The 23,481-nt window shown below is 51.5% G+C and overlaps 1 protein-coding gene across 1 annotated transcript in view; it reads right to left on the reverse strand.

Annotated features, from left to right (window-relative positions):
- The window catches only part of LOC133343620 (histone-lysine N-methyltransferase ASH1L-like), a 77,757-nt gene that overhangs the window by 23,012 nt on the left and 31,264 nt on the right, over window positions 1-23,481 (reverse strand). Inside the window, exons 5-14 of the mRNA XM_061553311.1 lie at window positions 20,387-20,472; window positions 18,676-18,749; window positions 15,150-15,195; window positions 13,972-14,080; window positions 13,076-13,282; window positions 12,279-12,425; window positions 10,795-10,903; window positions 9,268-9,399; window positions 7,331-7,428; window positions 5,347-5,483 (exon numbers count right to left, since the gene is read on the reverse strand). Coding sequence (XP_061409295.1) covers window positions 5,347-5,483; window positions 7,331-7,428; window positions 9,268-9,399; window positions 10,795-10,903; window positions 12,279-12,425; window positions 13,076-13,282; window positions 13,972-14,080; window positions 15,150-15,195; window positions 18,676-18,749; window positions 20,387-20,472 — 1,145 coding nt within the window. The remainder of the gene's footprint in view (window positions 1-5,346; window positions 5,484-7,330; window positions 7,429-9,267; window positions 9,400-10,794; window positions 10,904-12,278; window positions 12,426-13,075; window positions 13,283-13,971; window positions 14,081-15,149; window positions 15,196-18,675; window positions 18,750-20,386; window positions 20,473-23,481) is intronic.

Here is a 23,481-nt window from a genome sequence, read left to right on the forward strand (position 1 = left end):
CCAAGCTGGGGACACATTAGCAGGCTGACACTAAATCCTTTAAAGGGGGCCTAGCTGTGGCCTCCGTGACCTGCAAACGGTAGGTTAAGCGCTCCCCGCAAGTTGGACGACGTGGCTTTACATCCGAGATTAACTCGAACAAAAGTTAAGGGCAGAAGCCCACAGAAAAGCCGGACGGGTCTCAAAGGTCCTTCCTTTGCGAGGCCACGTATTTAGTTGGCATCTATCACAGCGTCGTGCAATCGAACAAAGGTGAGAAGTATCCCCTTGTTCGCCGCGGGGAGCGCTCCACGGATGACGTGCACGGTGGCGGCCGCGACACGGTCAATATTGGCCGAGTCAAAACAGTCGTTTGTCAAAGCGGCGTGAGAGGTGACGGCTCAAGCTGCCGCTATCGTGGCGACGCGGGGGGTGCCGCTGGTGGAGTGTGCGCTTGTCGGCTCGCGCCATTCGTCATTTCCCGCCATTAATGGGACGGCACGCTCGCATCGCGCGAGTTTCCCCGTCGCGTGCGCGTTCCCCCGTCGCGTGCGCGTACGGCAAAAGTTGTCCCTGTTGTTCTGCTGTTACCTTGACCAAGCTTGGCAATTGGTGTATTTATGCAATTTGAACGTCTATATTTGATCTATTTCACGTTTTTTTTTTTTAGTGATTTGCTTGCCTTTTCTATACTTTGCACTCCTATCGGTTTTTTGTACCGTTTGTTGTTGCAACTTTCTGACCCGCCATTAATGGATATCTGTGAAAAAGAGCTTCATAGCTCATCGGATTTCTCCAGGATAAATAAAGATCCTGATTCTGTTCCGTGCCAAAAAATCCAAGTGGTGGAGAAGCGATGGTGGTTAATATCGATTGCAAAACAACAAATGCAACTTTTTTAGAATGTTTACCTGAAGGAGAAAATAGATACGAAACTTTAAAAGACGAAGAAATAATCGTTTGTTTATTTCTTCGGCTGTGGTGGTGTACAGGAACAAACTAAAGGACGATAACTCATCACTTTGTCTATAACTTACGACAGAAAACAACATATAGTAGGCTGACATTTCAGGCAAACGCCCTTCTTCAGAGCAGAAAGAAAAAGTGCAGACAGAGTGAGTGACTTGTTAGTTGGATTACTGAGAGCAACTGTAGAGATTTGTTTTGTTTAAATAAGACATGAACAGTTTTCCATGAGCAGCCATTGATACATATATCATTTTAACATTTTAAATCAGCCTACGACTCAATATTACGAGAGGAGAAAAGAATAGCATGTGGATTCAAAACTTTTCACATGTAAATTTCAAATTTCCAATTGCTTCCCGCAGTGAACTTCACGTCAGGGATCGGTAAAGCATCTGGAAAGATGGCGAGTCAAGGCCCAGTGCAAAGCACGATATATATAATGGTAATGAAAATAATTCCCTTCATTAACCCAGGAGAATCTCGCTGAACGTCAAAACGTTTTTTTTCAAGAGCGACCTACTGCATTCGCAGTTTTAGCCGAGAAGATTGATGAGAGTTTGGGATGAGACTGGAGAAGCCAGAGAAACCCAACACAAACGAGGGGATAACATTGAAATCTCTCCACTGCTGTACTGCCATCTCCTTGTCAATTCGTAACCTAAGCCTACAACACCGAGTACTCGGGGTAATTTGGTCTCAGGAAAAGTGGCATGCGTTCCGGAATCAGAATCTTTATTTATACTGGAGGAATCTGATGAGCGATCAAGCTCTTTTTTCAGAGCGGTTACCCGAGCTCAGGCCGTGGGGGGGGGGGGTAGGCAATGAGACCCGTCGGCTGTCCTTGGCACACGACCCACAAACCTCTACCCTCGCGCTCGTAAAGCCGATCGCGCTCCGCTGACCGAGACGCCACCCCCATTGCTCGCCGGAGTTTCGGTAACGACCATCCGGCAACGTCACTCGGCGCGATCATAGGGTGGGGGGGGTGGGGGGCGGCCATGCGGTGCGTTATCGCAACCACCATCGAGTCGTCGTTGAGGCTTGCGATTCCGGTCCCCCAGACCATCGCGCGCCACGTGCGTGCGTGCGTGGCGTGCGCGAGGGCAAGCGAGTGTGTGGGTGCGCGCGCACGTCCGTGTGAAGCGTTATTACGCTACCTCCCGCTGCAGCGTTGGGAATTTAAATGGACGTGTTTGTTCCAGTTTATCTAAAATACAACAGCTGTAACCGATTAAACCCCCCAATACTTTTTTTACAGCAAACAATTCCGTCGTCCCTGTACGACACGATCAGACTTCAGTAAAGCACTTCGGGCAAATGTAATTTAAGCGAATTTACATTTTAATGGGTTTCATGCAATATTCTTGAACCAGGATGACCCTAACATGGCTCATAAGGGCTAAATTATTAAAGGGCGTCGTGCTTCCGGAGAAAGGTCTCGGGAAGTGCAAAGGCAGGGCAACCGCGTGTTGTGTTTTTATGTTAATTCGCCCGCGTGGCTCCTCGCGATTGATTGTCAGGAGGCACTGGCGGCGTCTGCAATGCAAGCGCAACTGGAAACGCGCCGTGTTGCATTATCAATAGCCGCTGGAACGCCGTGAGACCCGAAATTGAATAACAGATAAGTTTTATCCCGGCCGGGTGGCTCCGGGGCTGGAGTGTGCGTCACGTACGTGCTCGGAAGGTCACGTTTTGAAATCCTCGTGGGGAGAAGACTCTACGGTTGCAATGCGACTTAAAAAACTAAATTATTTGTATATTATTATTATTATATTTGTGAGGAGGCCAACAGTGGTCATCCTATGAATGTATTTAGAACGTCTTGCCCACCGTACGTAGCCAACGGTGCTCAACACAGAAAGCAGTTCTCTACGGAGAAGCTTGACCCCATCAAAGGAATGTGGAATCGCAGCAATGGCTGAGCGTCATCATTCACGACGGAGATGTTTCCACTGATGGGCTGCATGAGGGGGAGACGCAGTGAGTTGGGGGCCTGCAGCGACTCACCGATACGCACTTCGAATCCCTGCGCATGAGAATCGATTAACTCCAATTTGTGCAAATTACACACGAATGGTTATTCTCAAAGTTGAACTTAGGCTATAGCTTGGAACAAAACTGGACAATGAGAAAAAAGTGACACGCGCTATAGAGGAGTTGGTACAAATGAGATAAAAATGAGATAAAAAAAGAAAACCGTTACGTCGAAATCATGAAGATTCATCAAATTCATCGCCTACCCTTTTTTGGCCCCTCTCTCCCGATACTTTCCATTCATTGGCTACCACATTCTGATGAGCCCCCCCCCTCTCCTCCCCCCTCAACTCGCTTTTAAGGGATTACATCTTGAATCATTGCCTCACTTGATGCAGCTGATCTGGCTGTGACTGTCCCACCTGATGACGGAGACTTGTGTTGCCTCCGAAACGTCGTGATCTTTATTTTATTTTATTATTTTTATTAATTTTGATGTTTTACCTACGTGACTTTACCGAAAACACCTAAGAATATGATTCCTTGCAGTCACGAAAGCTTCAAGTCTAGAATTAAGATTCATCAAACCGCTGGGGGAGGGGGGGTGAAGCGTAGTGCACACGGTGAGCTTTCCGGCTGTGCATGGGTGTAGCGGGTGTGAGAGACGTGGGTGGGTGTAGTGGGTGTGAGAGGCGTGGGTGGGTGTGGTGGGTGTGAGAGACGTGGGCGGGTGTGGTGGGTGTGAGAGACGTGGGTGGGTGTGGTGGGTGTGAGAGACGTGGGTGGGTGTAGCGGGTGTGAGAGACGTGGGTGGGTGTAGTGGGTGTGAGAGGCGTGGGTGGGTGTGGTGGGTGTGAGAGACGTGGGTGGGTGTGGTGGGTGTGAGAGACGTGGGTGGGTGTGGTGGGTGTGAGAGACGTGGGTGGGTGTGGTGGGGGTGAGAGGTGTGGGTGGGTGTGGTGGGTGTGAGAGGCGTGGGTGGGTGTGGTGGGTGTGAGAGATGTGGGTAGGTGTGTTCAGTGTGAGAGACGTGGGTGGGTGTAGTGGGTGTGAGAAATGTGGGTGGGTGTGGTGGGTGTGAGAGGCGTGGGTGGGTGTGGTGGGTGTGAGAGACGTGGGTGGGTGTGGTGGGTGTGAGAGACGTGGGTGGGTGTGGTGGGTGTGAGAGACGTGGGTGGGTGTGGTGGGTGTGAGTGACGTGGGTGGGTGTGGTGGGTGTGAGAGACGTGGGTGGGTGTGGTGGGTGTGAGTGACGTGGGTGGGTGTGGTGGGTGTGAGAGGCGTGGGTGGGTGTGGTGGGTGTGAGAGGCGTGGGTGGGTGTGGTGGGTGTGAGAGGCGTGGGTGGGTGTGGTGGGTGTGAGAGACGTGGGTGGGTGTGGTGGGTGTGAGAGATGTGGGTGGGTGTGGTGGGTGTGAGAGATGTGGGTAGGTGTGGTCGGTGTGAGAGACGTGGGTGGGTGTGGTGGGTGTGAGAGACGTGGGTGGGTGTGGTGGGTGTGAGAGGCGTGGGTGGGTGTGGTGGGTGTGAGAGACGTGGGTGGGTGTGGTCAGTGTGAGTGACGTGGGTGGGTGTGGTGGGTGTGAGAGGCGTGGGTGGGTGTGGTGGGTGTGAGAGGCGTGGGTGGGTGTGGTGGGTGTGAGAGGCGTGGGTGGGTGTGGTGGGTGTGAGATACGTGGGTGGGTGTGGTGGGTGTGAGAGGCGTGGGTGGGTGTGGTGGGTGTGAGAGACGTGGGTGTAGTGGGTGTGAGAGACGTGGGTGGGTGTGGTGGGTGTGAGAGACGTGGGTGGGTGTAGTGGGTGTGAGAGGCGTGGGTGGGTGTGGTGGGTGTGAGAGACGTGGGTGTAGTGGGTGTGAGAGGCGTGGGTGTGGTGGGTGTGAGAGACGTGGGTGGGTGTGGTGGGTGTGAGAGACGTGGGTGGGTGTAGCGGGTGTGAGAGGCGTGGGTGGGTGTGGTGGGTGTGAGAGACGTGGGTGGGTGTGGTGGGTGTGAGAGGCGTGGGTGGGTGTGGTGGGTGTGAGAGACGTGGGTGTAGTGGGTGTGAGAGACGTGGGTGGGTGTGGTGGGTGTGAGAGACGTGGGTGGGTGTAGTGGGTGTGAGAGGCGTGGGTGGGTGTGGTGGGTGTGAGAGACGTGGGTGTAGTGGGTGTGAGAGACGTGGGTGGGTGTGGTGGGTGTGAGAGACGTGGGTGGGTGTGGTGGGTGTGAGAGACGTGGGTGTAGTGGGTGTGAGAGACGTGGGTGGGTGTGGTGGGTGTGAGAGACGTGGGTGGGTGTGGTGGGTGTGAGAGACGTGGGTGGGTGTGGTGGGTGTGAGAGACGTGGGTGGGTGTGGTGGGTGTGAGAGACGTGGGTGGGTGTGGTCGGTGTGAGTGACCTGGGTGGGTGGAGCAAGGCGGTGTGGGTGAGTGGTCTGCCCTGACCTGTGGCTGCCGGGACGACGTTGCATGTCTTGCCGGAGAGAGCAGTCGCCCGTTTCCTGTTCACCGCCGCCTCCCGCTGCCGCCGCGTTCTCCACCAGCTCCGCAAAAGGAAGAGGCCACGCTTCTGCACGAAGCTCCTGGCACAGCACCAGGGATAGAGACAAACTGCAACCACCACAGCCTTCACCGCTGCCACCAAAGACAAAGATCCCCCGTATAGCCTTCACAGACTTTGTGGAAAGTGCTGTTAGCGAGCACCTACGGAAGCCGCTAAAGTAAATGAGGGGGTGACGACGTTTACACGCTGCACCAGGTACTCATTTTAGGCTGAGTCGACCTAGGGGAGGCCCAGGACCGGTTCAGATATTCGTCACTGGTGTTGGTCGTGAATGGTAATCGAACTCCGGTCGCCGGGTTCATAGCTCAGCGTGCTAAAAGGTACACTACCGCTCTCCACAACCACTATCACTGCCACCACCACTACTATCACCACCACCGCCAACACCACCGCCACAACTGCCACCACCACTGCCACCATCCCCAGCGCAACCAATACCATCACCACCATCATCATTATCACCACCATCACTGCGCTATCTCCACTACCACCTCCATCACTATCACTACAAATAATGCAGTGATCGGTGATAGAGCTCAGACCACCAACTCACGACACCTGAGAACCTGGTTTCAATCATCAGTGGCTGAAATCTGGATTTGAACGCTGGATCTCAGCAATTCCTGTTCATTGCTTCGACCTGGTGTTAGCCCCTGAAGCACCTGGCCACCTCACTGCTGGAGAGCAATAAGATCCTCATCCTGATCCGCGCGACACGGGGAGGCCCTCATCTGGCAGTGGATCAACAAAAGGGCCGCCCGCACAAGTTTACGAACAGCGAAAAAGATAGGGGGCGAGTGAGGGCGTTCATCGGCACAATTATCATCGCCTTCATTCATCCACCACTACCACCACCTTTGTCACCCTCATCTTCACTGGTGTCATTATCTCACTGCATATAGATTTATTTAACAGAGTTGCGTGCTTTTACAACCTCACGATAAGCCACTCGGAATGCGGGCCTCAGTCAGGATGTAGATGTGTGTGAACTAGCGAACTCGCAAACTAGCGAGCGTTTATCTTCTTCAGCGTCTCTGGCGGGTTTATTTATTTAATACATTATGCCACGTATCGGCGTGAGCGCCAAGGACACAGCCCCTGGCGAGCGTGTGGGCTGCTTGTTTTTATATTTGAATTGAGCGTAATAACGTGATCCTGCACGGGTTGGGAGGACGACTCCAGATTAGGCACGAAAAGGCTCGCCTGGTTTTCACTTCGACTTTGACAAATTATCTTAACTTTTTCCGCGGCGTTCGGCTGACAGCCAGAGACGATCTGGCTCTGCGGCTCGAGGCCACAGCGGCCACGGCAACTCTTTGTTTATTTTCTCGTTTCGTTTTGTTGGTCGCCCGACTAACAAAACCCTTCCCCTAGTTACACACTCGGGAATTTTGGCGCCTCGCATTCTTTGTTGTTGTTGAACTTGTAGGCCTCCCCTTGGCTGACGGCCGGTCGAACGGATCTCGATCGTTGGGTGGCGACGGACGTTGCCGTCGAGGCAAATGGCGCGCGCGTGGCCCAAGGTCCCCCTCAGGTCGTGACGCGACGGACGCGTTTAATTGCGAGGAGGCAGACGTTCAAGGAGGTTGGACAAAGCAGGGCAAAGGAGGGAATGATGGGCGATCGTGACAGAAGGAGGGGCCCCCTTTGCCGGCTGGATGCTGTGCGCTCCAATAAAATTGACACGCAATACAATCCCATTACCGATCCCCGGAGGAATGTTACGGAGGGCGTTAATTAAACATGCGCCTGCCATTACACAAAGTGGTAAATTAAATTAGGGAGCTTGAATGACACACCAAGAGGCAGCGGTGAGTGGGCGTGTAACGACGTAGCATCAATGCATCGATCAGACTCGAGCCTTACTTCTCTTTGTCCGAGAGAGGCTTCGCTTGCATCGGCCAAAGATCGGCCACCTGGCTGGAGGCATCTTCGGACGCCTGCCTCTCGGGGCTTGATCGCAGCTGCCCCGGGCATAGATGGTGACAGAACAATTATTCAATTGTTAAACATTACGTAAAAAATCCCCCCCCCAAGTTTAATCTAATTGTGACATTGGCATTATGTACTGACATGTCAGAAATATCAGTTCGGAACTCAGAGTAGTGCATCGCACAATGCTATAGAATGACCAGTGGAAGGCGACATCACGGAACTATTTCTGAAATCTCTTCAAGTGAACAAAAAATATTGGTGACCAAGCTGAGACCAAAAATTCACTACACCTGAGAACCCAGTTCAACCACAGGAGTCTAGAACAGGGTCTTAGCAGTGCCAGCTTGGTTGTATGACTCCAGAGACCCTCGGCTACCCATTTTAAACATAAATGTAAAAAAATGTACACACTTGTAGTGACACCAACGCACGTGGGTATTGCGCGAAGCTTTCAGTGCGACGCAATGCCCTCTCTGGTCTGGATATATCTCTTTTAAAATCGTTCGTCAGTCAGTCATGCCAGGTGCTGGTCGCTTTACCGAAAAGATAAAGACGATAAGATCTCTTTGGTTTTTTTCCCCCACGCCCGATCTGCGGTCGCTTCAATTAGCAACGCACCTGCCGCGGGAGTGCGGCAGCGCGGACAAATCACGTGGCGGACAGCGCTCCTGGACCACGGTCATCGATCGCAATGCTCACTTTCGAGAGGGAGCTGACGAGACTATAGGGGGCAGCCCGATTGCACCCCGAGAGATTTCCTTTACAAAAAATAATACATAAACGTTCGCTTGTCCCCCCACAACAATCACATTTAAATTGTGTTCATCTTCTTGGTTCTTTCGGTAAAGTCACGTAGAAGGGAAGTAATAAAATAATAAAAATAAAACATAATAAAACAATTCTCACGACGTTTCGGCCACAACGCAAGCAGCCGTCCTCAGGTGAAAACCAGGTCCGTCGAGGCGACAGAGTCTGAATGAAACAGCACACGAGCTTGGAGCATATATATAAGCTGGGCGCATTGACAAAGGAATTTGCATATCAAAAGGAATTTAGCATATTTATGGGAAATGCAGGAATGTGATTAGTACTGCATATGCATGTGCATTATGCAGGATTAACAGCATCAAAGGGAGCTGCAGTTACTGCTGCTGCAGCAGTTGCTGCTGCTGCTGCAGTTTCTGCTGCTGCTGCTGCTGCACTTGCTGCTGCTGCTGCACTTGCTGCTGCTGCTGCACTTGCTTCCTTCTACGTGACTTTACCGAAAGAACCAAGAAGATGAATCCCTGCAGTCACGAAAGCTTTAAATCGAAATTTAAATTGTGTTATCAAAGCCATGTTTTTGAGAGACACACTCAGAGGGAGTAAAATGGCCCAGGAAGCTGTTATCGTGGAAAAACTTCTGAAGTCACTTCATTATGATAATATATAATAGGCGACAATTTAGGCAATGTCTCTTCTTGTTAGCACATAAATAAAGAGGCCAACAAGAGATATGGAGTGGATAAGAAAAGTTGGAGACTGCAATTGTTTACACCATGGGGCCTGATGAGAATTAAGCCTTTTCTTTTTCTGATGACCATTTTTGGATAGGCACATGAATGGTTATCTCATAGTAACTATTGAGTTCCAGAAAAACCCTACAATAATAAAAAAGTTAATGAAAGTGTATCAGCAAGGCATTATATATCTTTCAGCAGCATTGGGTCAAACTCTTGAGCGGTTGTGACATGCAGTGTCTCACGGGCAGAGTCGGGCTTGCTCAAACCAATGCTGGTGAATTGCCATTTTAATACCGGGCGGGAGAGCTCAATGGAGACTATACATTAATATATTTATCGTAATTGTTTGGCCATGGCTCCACCCACCAGCTTCTTGAGCCTGTGCTTGGCCTTGCGCTGGTGGGCCCTGCCGTGGCCCAGCCGCCCGGCTTGACATGCCCGCTGGCTCCTCCCGCCGATGACGTTGCGGCAGTTTGGGGAACCGCACAGGCAGGGCCGCTGTGGGGACAAATAACGGGGCCCGGCGTCATTACCGAACGTTATTTTTTAAAGCACAATAATTGTAAAAAAAAAAAATTCTACATTCATATTTCCGATGCACGGTTCACTCCAACAATCACCACACCGGCCAGCGTTTCAGATTTGTGGAGAGTACTATCGCCGCCCGAAACCTTTGCATTGCATGAGGAGTCAGCGTTAAGCGCGATGACATCATCACGGCATTACTCAGCCCTATGTATAGGGAGACGTCACTGCGTCTAAACCATATGCATGGCTTCAGGGACAATGACATCATGTTCAAACGTTGGCTTTAAACATTAATCAATTGTGGAACCCATCTTCCGGAAGAATCTACCCATGGAACGCGAGTCACACTTCTGTTAGATTTCGGTTTGTATTCAACGTTGATTTTTGACGTTTGAGGGCCAAAATGTTGTTACTTGAGGAAGGGCGGCAATCTTTCGTAAATATCCTTGGCAAGAGATGCATTGTTGGTGTTGTGCGTGGTTTCCTTCAACGCGCCGTGTGGGATCTACAGCACGTGATGGACAGCACCTTGTATGTTTTATATATATACACACACAGCTAACAGATAAGAGCAAAATTAATTAATCAATATTATATTCTTGGTTCTTTCGGTAAAGTCATGTAGAAGGGAAATAATAAAATAATAAAAATATATTTTTTATATTTGTATTAGTTTATTATTTCCCTTTTACGTGATATAGTTTAATATTTGTATTATTTTATTATTTCCCTTCAATGTGACTTTACCGAAAGAACCAAGAATATGAATCCCTGCAGTCACGAAAGCTTTAAATTAAAATTTGAATCCATATTAATTAAGTAGAATACATGCGTTGAATAATGCACCTCAACAGCGATTATTTACGACGTGGATACGTTTACCGAGAGTTGTCGGGCCTGTAAGTTACTGAGATTAATACCAATATGAATATACGATTTGGAAATGTTGGCATCTTTAATTTAATCTCCCGTGGGGGGCAGGAGGGGGGTGATACAATTAGTTATCACTTTATGGGAAATAAACAACTGTTTGTTTATTTAGGGGTGAATTCTGGCGCCCGCTGCAGAAATGTGGATTTTTTCCCACTGGTTCGAGGCTGCCAACACAAATGAGCGCCACTCCATGAACGTGGAGACACTTTGGGCCCTGTTCACATCTCGACAAAACGCTCATTTCTTTTCCTTATTTTTTTTTTGGCAACAACGGCAACAAAAAAAATTGGCGTGGCGTCTCCGCTACCCCAAAAAAATGCAGCAAAACGCCAAGCTGACTTATTCTTGGCCATTCCAGTTTTGGCCCGACATGGGGTTTTGACGAACAAATATAAAAAATAAAATACGGGGGGGTTAATTCGAATGCAGCACCTGGCTTTCTGCGGTAAAGGTGTGGAAGTTGTAGTCGTAGGTCAGCTCCGTGCTGATTGGAATGTCCTTGAGTGCGAAGAGCCCAATGCGATAGATTCCATTGACCGACCTGCAGCCGGCACCGTCCCGCATTCGCAACAGCAGCCAGCCGTGCATTATTGCGCACGCCAATGAAGATAAATACAAAGATCCCCCGATAGCCTTCACAGCCTGTTGGGGAAAGTGCTGTTAGCAGGCACCTATGAAGGACCGCACGGCACACGAGGGGTCGGTTGGCCAGCACCACGCCGGCCACCTATGTCCCCCCAGTGGCGATGTTTACACATCGCACCAGGCACCCATTTTGGGCTGAGTCGGCCTAGGGGAGGCCCAGAACCGGTTCAGATAATCGTCATTGGAGTTGGCCGTGAGTGGGAATTGAACCCGGGTCGCCTGGTGCACTACTGCCAATACACGCCTACACACGCACACAAAGGCCTTTAGACTGTTGGGGCAAGTGCAGTTATTGACCACGCATTTAGGCCGGCACGGCACCCAAGGGGAGTGGTGTGGCCGGCACCACTCCCGGCCACCTCTGTCTGATGTTCACGCACGGCGCTAAGAACTCGTTAAAGGCTGAGTCGACCGACAGGAAGCCCAGCACAAGTTCACGATGACTCGGTGCGCGAGAGGGAGGTCCAGGCAGCACCCGGCCACCTTTGTCTCCCCCAGCACTGACATGTACGCACTGTGCACCTTAACGTGCATAAGTGTGGCCTGAGTCGTGTCCACGGGGGGGAGGGGGGTGGGGGGGGCGTGAGTCATTTCAATCAATCAGTCAATTAAGTTGTTAATTTACAGCCGTCGGCAGCCTGCGGTACCATCACTTCATCACACGGCATGGATTACCAACACCAATCGGCAGAAACGAAACCGCGGGGTCATACAGAGGTGACGGCAGATGGAGAGCCACCGCATTGTGGAGCCCCAACAGTGGCAGTGTCATCGACAAAGACGGGTCAATGCCATAAAAATGTGGAATTTCTGCCAAAGGCTCAGGACCACCATGAGGGATGAGCCAGTTGATTTGAGCATGGGTTTGCTGCCTTATTTAGACTTTGCAAAGAACACTGGCGACGTTATGATTCTATGCACACGTATGCGTTCACAATCGCACAGAAGACTAATGTCCTCGATATGTACTTTAAAAGCTAGTGGGGTTAGCGAGCACCTATTAAGACCGGCAGGAGGCACGAGAGAATGGTGTGGCCACCGCCCACACCTATCCACCTTTGCCTCCGTAGTGCTGATGTTTTACACAGCTCACCAGGTACTCATCTAAGGGTGAGGCTCAGCACCGGTTCAAATGTTTGCCACCGTTTTTGGTCGACAGCAGGGCTCGTAGCGCAGTGCGTTAACCATTGCGCCGCCGCTCCCCACACACACACACACGCTCACACGCTCGCGCTGACACACCGACACGCGCGCACACGTGGGACACGCACCACTTCTGCATCTCGCAGTTGGGCTGGCAGCTGTGGTTGATGAAGCGTGCCTCGTTGCCCATGCGGTAGCTGTCGATGACGACGCCGCTGTCGAGCTGCACGCAGTACATGCCGGCCTGCTCGCCGCGCTGCGCCAACATGCGGCTCCTGGGTGCGAAAAACATGAAGACAAACGTCACCCCCCCCGTGTAGCCTTTAACAGACTGTTGGGGCAAGTGCTGTTCGCGAATAGCACCTAAGCAGGCCGGCATGGCACACGAGGGGGCGGGTGGCCAGGACCATGCCCGGCCGCTTTTGTCTCCCCAGTGCTGATGTTTCACACACCGCAGCAGGTATTCATTTAAGGCTGAGTCAACCTCGGAGAAGCCCAGGCACGATTCAAATATTCGCCACTGTTATTGTTCGTGGGCGGGAATTGAACTCGGGTTGTACCGCTGTGTGCTACCCACTGCACTACCGCTCCCTGGGTTCAGACTCAGACACACATGTGCACACGAGACAAATATTACCGATGTAGCCTATATAGGCATGAGGGGGTGTGGTCGTCACCACGCCGACCTTTATCTCCCCAAGGCCTGACGATGTTTACACACCGCAACAGGTCACTCATAATAGGGCCTCGTGTGACCTAGCGAAGGTCCTGGACGAGGTTCACATTTTGAACACCGAAGTTGGCCGCAGCTAGGAATCCAACTCGGGCCGCCGGGGTTCGTAACCCAGGGCGCGAGCCTCTGCGCCAAACACCGCGCTGCGTGTCCCAACTAAAACGTGTGACAGGTGCGCGCGGCGGCCCTCACCGAAAATTGGCTTCGCTAAGCACCTCGCCCAGGTACTCGATGATGAGGTCGTTGGCCTGGAAGTGGTGCGTGGTGCGCACGCCCCAGCCGCGATCCGTCGTGCGGAACCGCTCCAGTCCGGCCGAGCGCTCCTGCCGCTGGAATCGTCGGTTCGTGCAGAGCTCCCCGCATGGGCAGCTCGACTGCACGCACTCTGCGTACACCAGCCTGGATGGAGGAGGAGGGGGGGGGGGGGGGACGGGTGGGGGCAGGGTTGGGGCGGGGGGGAGGCGATGTGTGGATGGGACCGGGGACGTTGCGTGACGTGGCAAGAGCAGAAGAGTGGCCAGATGGCAGCAGAGGGTAGAGTTAGGGACTATAATCGTGATCGGACAACATCATGATTGACGTCACCATCGTTGTCGTCGTCAGTGCTGTCATCATCATCATTATTGTTGCCGTTGTTTGTCGATAATTAGGAAAGAGCACAGTTGTCAGCGACCCAAATAAAATAGCGCAAGTAATTTAAAGTATATTGGACTCACTCATTTTATTTGCATTGTTGCCACAAACAGTGACTTGGGGAGGCGAACTGTTCTGCCAAAGTGAGCTGCTCTGAGTGAAAAAGACCAAAGTCAACTCTTCAACAGCCATCCCCTTGGGTTTGTTTTATTTAGTTTTAATTTTTTTCGATGTGATCTTTACACTGGTCACCTGAGCATAGTTAAGGTCAACGAAACAACAGTGTCGAGTTTACACCAAACGCAGAAGCCGCGAGGCCCGTTTGGGGTCGATTTCCAAAGCCAATGACGCGCGGAGCGTGCTGCTTGCGTGCGGCGTAAATCCGACTGGTCTCCAGCCAACGTGTGTTCTTCTCACAACAGCTGTCAAAGGCGAATTCGTGCTCAGCACCGCACCTGTTAAGGCAGCCCTCCGTGCATGCCGAATCTTCCGTCTCCTCGGGCCTCTTGCAGCTGCAGGAGACCGGTTCGCACCCCGACAAAGGCTTCATGTCCACAAACACATCTGCCACGGGAAACGCCACACGGAGAACATCGATCCCCGCAAACCACGACGGGGATATCCAACCGCAATGGTTCTGTGTTCAAAGCTGTCTGATTCCGGAATATGACGAGCACGCTTCACAGAGAACTGAGATTGATTCGGCTGCATTGGCCTGGAGCCACTTGTGCAAGAAGAAAATAACTCTTGTCTTAGGAAAGGAAAAGACAACCCAAAAACCAAACTGCCTCTTATCTTGTAGACAAGCAACTTCGGTTTTGTGCATTGTACTCCGGGATGAGTTTGAAGTTTTGTCAATAAGCAAAAAAACCCTTTAAATTGACTTTCAGGCACACCGCAGTGAAGCGCTGCAATGACATCACCGCAAGCACGACTGCCGTATGGTTTACTGCAGCGTCACCGAAATCTTGTGTGGGATGGTCCGCGACAGAGCCATTCAACAATTTCGCTCAGGCTGCGTTGATGCGACTTAGATTCCATTCTGCCAGAGGAGAGGCAGGCGAGTGATTGGGAGCACACGCGTGCGTGTGCCTTTCAGCACTGGGAAAAATCTTCCATCAAAGTAAAGTGCCCGATGTAAATAGATTCAATTACCAGATTAAACTGTGTGCCCGTACGGCAAGGCATTTCGAGCGTACAAACAAAAAAGAAAAAAAACTACCTCAATACAACTTTCCACAATGGAAAATGAAAAAAACACAGAAAATAAATTCCCAGTTTGGTACTGGTCAGACTTTGGGGGTTAATTAAAATCGCACTGAAATGTTATGGCATTGCATCAGTTGAGATTGTTTGGCCCCATTTTCAATTTAAACTGCAATTACTTTCGGAAACAATTCACGATTGCCCAAAATAACAGTTGCTTTTCAAAATGTAATGTCACGTCACTAATTGCTTTTTCGCGTTTAGTCTAAGAACACGCCAATGCCCCCCCCCACCACCACCACCACCCTCCTCATCCCATAAACTCCCCCTACCCCCACCGCCGTTCCCCGAAGGCTGTGACAGCCAAACAATCCACCCGTCACTCCTCGGGCGCGCCGTGCGTAGGACCGGGCCCTGCTCCACTCACTCGATCGGATTTTCTTGTAGAGCGGCACGTCGGGCTTTTTCAGCAGCTGCAAATTAAAGACAACAAAGGAAGAGACAGAGATCGCCCCTCGTAGCCTTAACAGCCTGTTGGGGCAAGTGCTGTCAGTATGCATCTATGAAGGACCGCACAGCACACGAGGGTTTGGTTGGCCAGCACCACGCCTGGCCGCCTTTGTCTCCAGAGTGACGATGTTTACACACCGCACCAGATACTCATTTGAGGCTAAGTCGATCTAGGGAAGGCCCAGGACCGGTTCAGATAATCGTCACTGGTGTTGGTGGCGGTGAGCGGGAATCAAACTCGGGTGACTATTAGTAATAGGCTCGTAGGGATTCAGCGCCCCCAGTGAATGCTTTTGATGAGTTGTCACAATTCCATACTTGCAATTTGTTAATATTTTCTCTTTTTTTATCAAAATTTCACCGTATTTTTATGACTTTCTCGTTTTTTTTGTCTCGTTTGTACAGTTTTTAATAGCGCCATTAGCTTCAAATATCCGCGTATCGTTTATTTTGAATTGTAAATAAGCAATTCGTACAGACACGATTCGTCGCGTGGATCGTGAGCGTAGGGATTGATCTTAAGCGACGAATCGAGTTTTTTGTTGTTGTTACGTTCAAATCTGCCGCTGTTAAATCAACACGCCTGAATTCATGCGATTTCAGTTTTGAACAGACGCTGAATAAATGCTTTCTCCATATTACAAAACATCGGCGAATCAGTTTGACAAAAAGTATTGGGCGGAGACGAGCAAACTGAACAACACGGGGTGGAGTGGTGGCACAGTGGTTAGCGCACCTCGCGACTGATCCTGGTGACACGAGTTCGATTCACTTCTGCGATGGGTGACATGCAAGCCGGTCCTGGGCCCCCTCTTTCTTCAACAACTTGCAATTAACCAGCATGGCGAAGTATGGTCAAACAAACCCCATGACCCAACATAACATAGGGTAGAATCTCCACCCAGTGGTATATTGATAAAGGGCTGTAACTTATTACACACTTGTATCATTATTATACAGTGGAACATATATACTGTGTGCATATATTACATGGCATTCTACATTATGAACTGTGTTGCTTCTTCAATATATTTTTCCCAGCCGCCACAGCCCACCTTCATCGTCTCCCGTCTCATTCCATCAAACTCTACCAAAACACGCCGGCCGGCAGAGCCTCACGGATGTCTCGTGGCCGAGGTTGCCGTGGCAAGTCCCGCCACATTCAAGTGAAACCAGAACCTCTTTAAAAAAAAATCCAACAAAATCATTCGGCTGGTCCGACCGCCATGAGACGCCATAAAACCGGGCGCTATTACGGCCGATGCTGAGCATTACATGGCAATTAAGAGGGTGTAATGATTCTCGTGGTGGCAAGACAGAGCCTCGCTCAGCTTGCACCTGCTCGGGCTTAGCGGGAACCGTAAGGTCATCGTCGTTACGGACGATGTTAGCGTGCGCGCGATCTCAAGGATCTCATCCCGCTTGGCGCGAGGGCGCACGTGCGCGTTTGAGATTTACGTCCAAAAAAACAGCCGAGTCAGCGGGCGTTCCCGACGACGCGACACCGCGCGCTGCCACGTCGTCGGATGATCAAGCGCTCGTCAATCATGGGCAGGCGCAGAGCGTGGTGCGTTTTAAACACATATGCATGAAAGGAAAACGTGCAGCACTGCTGGAGGAAGGCCCTCACCAGCGGGAGCAAGACCAACTCTTTCACGCTGACTGACCAGGCGTCTTGCAAGGTGGGGGATACCCACACTTTATCCCACCACATGCTGCCGCCTGCCAATTTACTAAGCTGTGCTGTACCCATTTATACTGCCGGTTGAACCAAGGCGTGGGGGGGGGGGGTATTCATGAACTTCCCCACTTTCAACTGGATTACAAGTCCAATGTGCTAACCATGACATCACGTAACACACACATACACATATAAATCCAAAAGCTATGACCGTATGCTCCGTATTATAACATGCACTTTTCCCCCCTGCGTTTTAAAGCAAAGTTTTAGGAGTGCATCTTGCAATGCGGTAGGCGTGTGTCTGTGTGTGCGCGTGTGCGTGTTTGTGACAACTTTATTGACCCCAGGTACGCATGAGTGTTCCAGTGCACCTTACTCTCCGCAACATATTGTGATCCGGACAGCACGACAAATCATTTATTTGAACGCCGCTAAACAAGAATGTTTATTTCTGCGTACGTTGTTGCGATCAAAAACGCAACTCGCGGAGCATCGCGCGGTGCGTGCGTAGCGTCACATGGACCTCTACTTACACTTACAACCAACACGGTTTCTCCGGCAAAATAGGCAAGTTAGGGGGGGTGGGGGGGGGTTGCAGGGGTTTGGAACGACTTATAAAAAGAAGCGGCGTTGGTTCTGGAAAGCTTCACAGAAGGGCCGGGCCGCGCCGCCAGATGGAAAATGTGAATCACGCGAGAAACTGTCTGCGTCGCGCTGCCAAAAAAACAGCAGGCGAAACAAACGTCGTCTCTACAAGGGCACCGGCGCGGCGTGACGCGACCTCCGCGGAGCCGGCGCAGGGGTCACGCTCCGCAAAGAATTGTCCTGTGGAAATAACTCGTAATCCTAATCATAACATTTCTTTTAAACCGTCTGCCTTTAAATAATTAACCAGGTCACCTGGAATGACACCGCGGGCTAAACGGGCGAGCGATTTACGTTCCGCGCACTGAGCCCCGGCCAAAACATTAGGCGGGAGTTTATTTTTCAAAGCCTTGATATGTTTTTTTGTACGTACAATACACGCACAACGTGCAACCCATCATCAATCCGCTGCTAGACGGAGGCCTCCCCATTGATGACCGGTGTAGAATTGTTTAGAAGGAAACCCAAAAAGGCAGTTCAGATAGCACTCACTACTTCTGCTGTTGGCCTTGGCCAGGATGATGTTAGTGCGTTAACTGTTGGCCACGGCTGTACGTATCTTTATTTCAAGCCAAAATCTTTCAAGCCTGATCCCCGTATTGGAGGATGTTAGCTTGTGTTAAAACTTTTTTGGCAAAAACATCCAGTACTGATTTCACCATCAATAAGTGGGGGGAAAGTCTCCAAAGAGATGCGTTTCAGTCATTTCGCAAATATGCGAGTCTGGAACAAAGTGTCAACCTACGGTGGCTTTGAGCCAGTGGTGAAATTCCACATTCCTATGGCGCGGGCCAGTCTCTCCGTGGAACTGTAACTCTTGACATTTTTAAGGACGCACACGTCAACATGTATTCAGGCAACTCAGTTTAACGGCCGAACACGCTGGACTTGCGGACGGCCAATTGTGTTCCATGCACGAAAATTCAAAACGCGTCTGCGCGTCACGTACGCGCGCTGACCTTCTTTCGCGCCGTACATAGCCAAGCGGAGCCGCGCGCGAATCAAACGGCGTATGCATTTGGTGGCACGAGTGGTGAACGCATCGCCGCCACCCCACGCGCGCGTGGCACGCCGATCCGCGTCTCGCCCTGCCGGGGGGGGGGGGGGGGGGCCTCACCTGATCGTGTTTCCACTGCCAATCGGTGTCGTAGGGGAGCTGGAAGTCGATGCGCTTCTGCCGAAGGTATTTCCCTGCAGGTGGTCGGGGCGACACGAGCACACGCGACGCATTCAAACGTTGCGCTGGGTGCCCACTTATCGGCGCTCGGGCCCCCCAACAGTCTGCACGGCGAGAGGCGAGACTCTTTGTCTCGCTGTAGACATTAAGTACGTTTATGTGTGCCCAGTGGCATCCCGTCCTTCCTGCTGCGAGGGGCAGCTGGGGGGGGGGGGCAAGCTACCTCTCCTCTAGCAATCAACGGGAGGGTGGGGGAGCGACGCTCACACCAATGAGCGGATTTCTGGGTGGTTAAACTACAGCAAGGTGGTTCGGTGAGGAGCACCGGCGGTTTTTTTCATGCTTATATACGTGGGGAATGGTGGTGCTGTGGTTCAACCAACGCACTATGAACCCAGTTACCTGGGTTCGATTCCTGGCCACAGCTCACATCAGTGGCGAGTGGCATCAACCATTGTTATGGGACACCTCTAGGCCAACTCTGCCCTAAATGAGTAACTGGCGTGGTGTGTAAACATCAGCAATGGAGAGATAAAAGGCGGCAGGGCCGAGTGCTGGCCACATACATTCACCTTGTGCATTGTGCCGGCCTTGATAGGTGCTCGCTAAGAGCACTTGCCCCGACAGTCTGTAAAAGGCTATTTGGAGGATCTTGATATATATATTTTTATATATCTATGTGTGTGTAGGTCAACGTGTGTACGTCTTGTAAGGGAGGAAACTTGAGCTGTCCTCCCTGTGCTCGGACATTGAGAGCACTAGGAAAGGTACATTTGACTTACAGCCTGTCACAACTCAATGATGCCTGATTACCACTCAAAGCACATCGTCTAAATGATGTGAGGCTACGTTGTCAACAGAGGGCATTGTTGAACTCTACTTCTACGCTCCCATATCTGTGTTGCACTGACCATGGTGGTGAAGTATGGTCAAATAAGCCAATGACGCACGGGCACACGGAGGCCCTCATCCAGCGGTGGATTGATCATGATCAAGCGGCCGTTCGTGCACAATCACTCAAGCGAGAGTGGCACGGAGCTTATCTTCGGCGGCGACCCCGCACACATGGTGGAGGAAATTCCACATTACTATGACGGGTCCCAAGTCAGCGCCGCAAGACAATAAATCATCCTAATCTCCACACAAAGCGGGTACGGTACTCGTAAGCAAAGCAATAACGAGCGCTCCGCCAACATAAACAAGTCCGTCCGTCCGTACAATGGGTGGTCGGGTGACACCACGGGAACATCGTGTGTGGGTGCGTGCGTGCCTGCGTGCACGTGGTACTCATTTTAGTAACCTCAGAGGGGCGATAGGCTGGGTCGACCCTGCCTGTCTGCCTGCCACCCCCCCTCGCCATCCATATCAAGATTTCATCTCGTCAACCTTCCGATAGCAAAAGCCGTCAGCAGCAGCGAACGCCAAGCGCGCTCTCCCACACTTGGGTCCGTGCGCAGACGTTCCCCCTCTCCCTCTCGCACGCACGCACGCACCGGGAATTCTGCGTTAAAATTAGACACGCGTGTAATGCTTCACGGAATGTGCGGAGGGTCTGAGGGTGAGGAAGGGCGGAGGGTAGTGAGGGGTAGTTGGGGTGCCGTGGGGGGAGGGGGTGATGGAGGAGGTGGGTGGGGGGCGTTCGAAAACGTACCGACGTGGATGGGAGCCGGGAGGAGACCATGGTCGTTGTCGCCGGCTGAGCAATCGGCCGCCCTGTAGCTGCCGGGCTCGCTGGGCCTGCACGCACGGCAACAACAACAACAACAGCCACCACCGTTGACCAACAAGTTACGGTGGCGTCACCACGGCACTTGTGCCAGGCTAAGTGCACTCTGAGGCTATCACGTGAAGTGTCGAAGGCTGGCTGGCAGGAGGCCATGGAACAGACCACCGGGTGCCATGGGTTGACTGACTCCAGGATGAATAAAGATGCTGATTCTGATTCTGACTGGCAGACACGCCAACTGAGCTTCCCATCGCACGCTGAGAGACACGTGTACAGGACACACACAGTATCTGTGATACACGTGGACTTACGGACGGACGTACATATACACCCACATGCGCAGAACGTGTGGAGACAAAATACATTGATAATTGTTTTTTTACCCTTCTATCTGGCAACAAAACTGACACCTTTTTTACAAGGAGTCATGTTTGCATAGACCACAATACCTGCAGTCATAATGCAAACAAAATACATAACTCTGATAATGTGCACTGTCCTTGAAGTTGATTGGTCCACACCCGAGACAGCTTTCCTTAGAGCCTAGTCTCACATGGGTTGGACCAGAAGACGCCAAAAGGCGCAAAAGACATATTGTTATTGTTTTCAGGCTGTTGAGGCAAATGCTGTTAGCGAGCACCTATGAGGCCTGGCATTGCACACGAGGAGGTGGGTGGCTACCACCATGTCCTACCACCTTTGTCTCCCCCACAGCTGATGTTTATGACACGATGCACTGGGTACTCATTTAAGGCTGAGTCGATTTAGGGGAGTTGCAGGAGAAGCTGGGATATGTGCCACAGGTATTGAACTCGATTCGCCGGGTTTGATGTGCATTGCGCGAACCATTACACAAGCGCTCCCAATTATATACACTACTCGTACAACAACAGCAATCTGGCGGTGAGATCATCATGGTGCTTGTGCAAGGCTAGGTGCACCTTGAGGCTAAGTGAACTGTTGAAGGCTAGCTGGCAGGAGATAATGGAACAGACCCAGGTAACATGGGTTGACTCTACTCAGATGCACCAGCTGTGCTTCCTAAAGTGCCAACTTGCTGCTTTTTAGTCGCCCGGCGCTCCACTCGTTGTTGTGAGCATCGCTCATCCACCCCCTGCTGTTGCTGGAGGGTAACTGCTTCGAACTACCCATTAACGTCCTTCGTGAGCCTCTTTCACAGAGGCCGATCTTGACACCGGGAAGTCCAATCAGTTCCACATCCTACTGTACTTCATCAGTCCATCTCTCCTCTGCCCCATGCCATTCCCATTTATCCCCTTCTTTCCATCCAAACAGAAGCTACCTGGGCATGAGGTGGCTGGGTATGCGGTCTACATGACCCAGCCAATGCAGCCTTGCCTGCCAGAGAAGCTCACTGATGGGACTGTGTCCAGATCTTTCAAGGATTTGTGTGCTCCTCACACAATCCAATCTGGTTAACCTGGGACAGATTGTAGACTGGCCAGCCTGAATGTTTCAAATTGATGCAGATGTTCCTTTAAAGGGCTCCAAGTTAGAGAAGGGAGGTCATAACTGTGGCCGAGAAGACCCAGGAGCTTACCCACAAGCACACACACAAGAGACAAAGATCCCCCGTATAGCCTTACAGACTTTTGGGGAAAGTCCTCTTAGCGAGCACCTATGAAGGCCAGAATATGAGGGGGTTGGTGGCTAGCACCACGCCCGGCCGCCTTTGTCTCGAGTGGCAAAGTTTTTACATATCGCACAAAGAACTCATTTGAAGCTGAGTCGACCTAGGGGAGGCCCAGGACCGGTTCAGATCATCGTCACTGGTGTTGGCCGTGAGCGGGAATCGAACCCGGATCGCCGGGTTCATAGCGCAGCGCGCTAAGCGCTACACTACCGCTCCCCAGCACCACACACACACACCACACTGAGTGCCTGTTAGGCAAAGAGCAGAGCAGACTTTCCATGACCCAAACAAAACATTTACATTAAACAGCTGTGACCTTTTGTTTTGCTGTTTCCTTAACCCCCGCATAAAATAATAAGAACTGCATTATTCTGACACACACACACGCTTAAAATGTGTACATCAATAATATATGGGGGCCGCTGAAATTCACAATGGAGAGAACGGGACACGTTAGGAAACTGTTCAGAAGTTGAAACAGCTCGAGGGCCTATCGTCGCTTGCCAACATTTGCGGGACGAACCCAACGCGCGGCCTCCACTCACTTCGCATCTGAGGTTGCGTCATGTAACTTGACAGCTTAACACGCACTCTGCGCACGCACGAACACGCACGAGCACGCACGCACACGCGCGACCGAGCCGACGTTGCAACCACTTCACTAATTAAAGTTAAGATGGTACGGAGAGGCAAAAAAAAACCCACGACATGTCAACCGGTTTGCCTTTGAACTTCCTCGGGTGTGCATTTAAGCACGGGTGGGAGAAGGATCTGGAGGAGCAAACGGGCTGGGGCATTAATTACAGGGTGCCATTCACGTGTCAAAACCAACACTACTTTCTTTTTAGGACTCGCTCACCCACGACCGGGGCACCCTCGGGGAAAAATAAGATGACAGCCATAACTGCTCTGCCGCCACCACCACCGCCTCCGCCACTGCCTCCGCCGCCACGGCCGCAATTTACGGCAATTACGGCGGCAGAGAGCGCTGGCGAAGGGAAGGGGGGGGGCTTCTCCCACATCGTGGGGGGCAAAGGGATGGCCACTGCTGGCACCGCCGCTGCCGTGGCCACCGCCGCACTCTGCCGTGCCACTTTGACTCTCGCAGCAAGAGGTCAAATGTCTTTGAATCCAAAATCATGACTTCAAAAATTGCCTGTAGCTATGACTTTTTTTGTGGGTGTCGGGATGGGGGTGGGGGGCAAAACCCGCTGTGTTTGTGAATCGCCTTCCAAGCGTCATTGCGGTGGCCTTGCCGTGGTGTATTTGACCGCTGTTAAATAATACGAAGGCCTTTCCAACAGCTTTGAGCCTTTCCATTGACGCTTTGGTGTCCCATTCAATGGGACACCAAAATAACCTTTTC

This window comes from Lethenteron reissneri, chromosome 18 (genome assembly GCF_015708825.2).
Source record: "Lethenteron reissneri isolate LAM-NWPU_2019-01 chromosome 18, ASM1570882v1, whole genome shotgun sequence".
NCBI lineage: Eukaryota > Metazoa > Chordata > Hyperoartia > Petromyzontiformes > Petromyzontidae > Lethenteron > Lethenteron reissneri.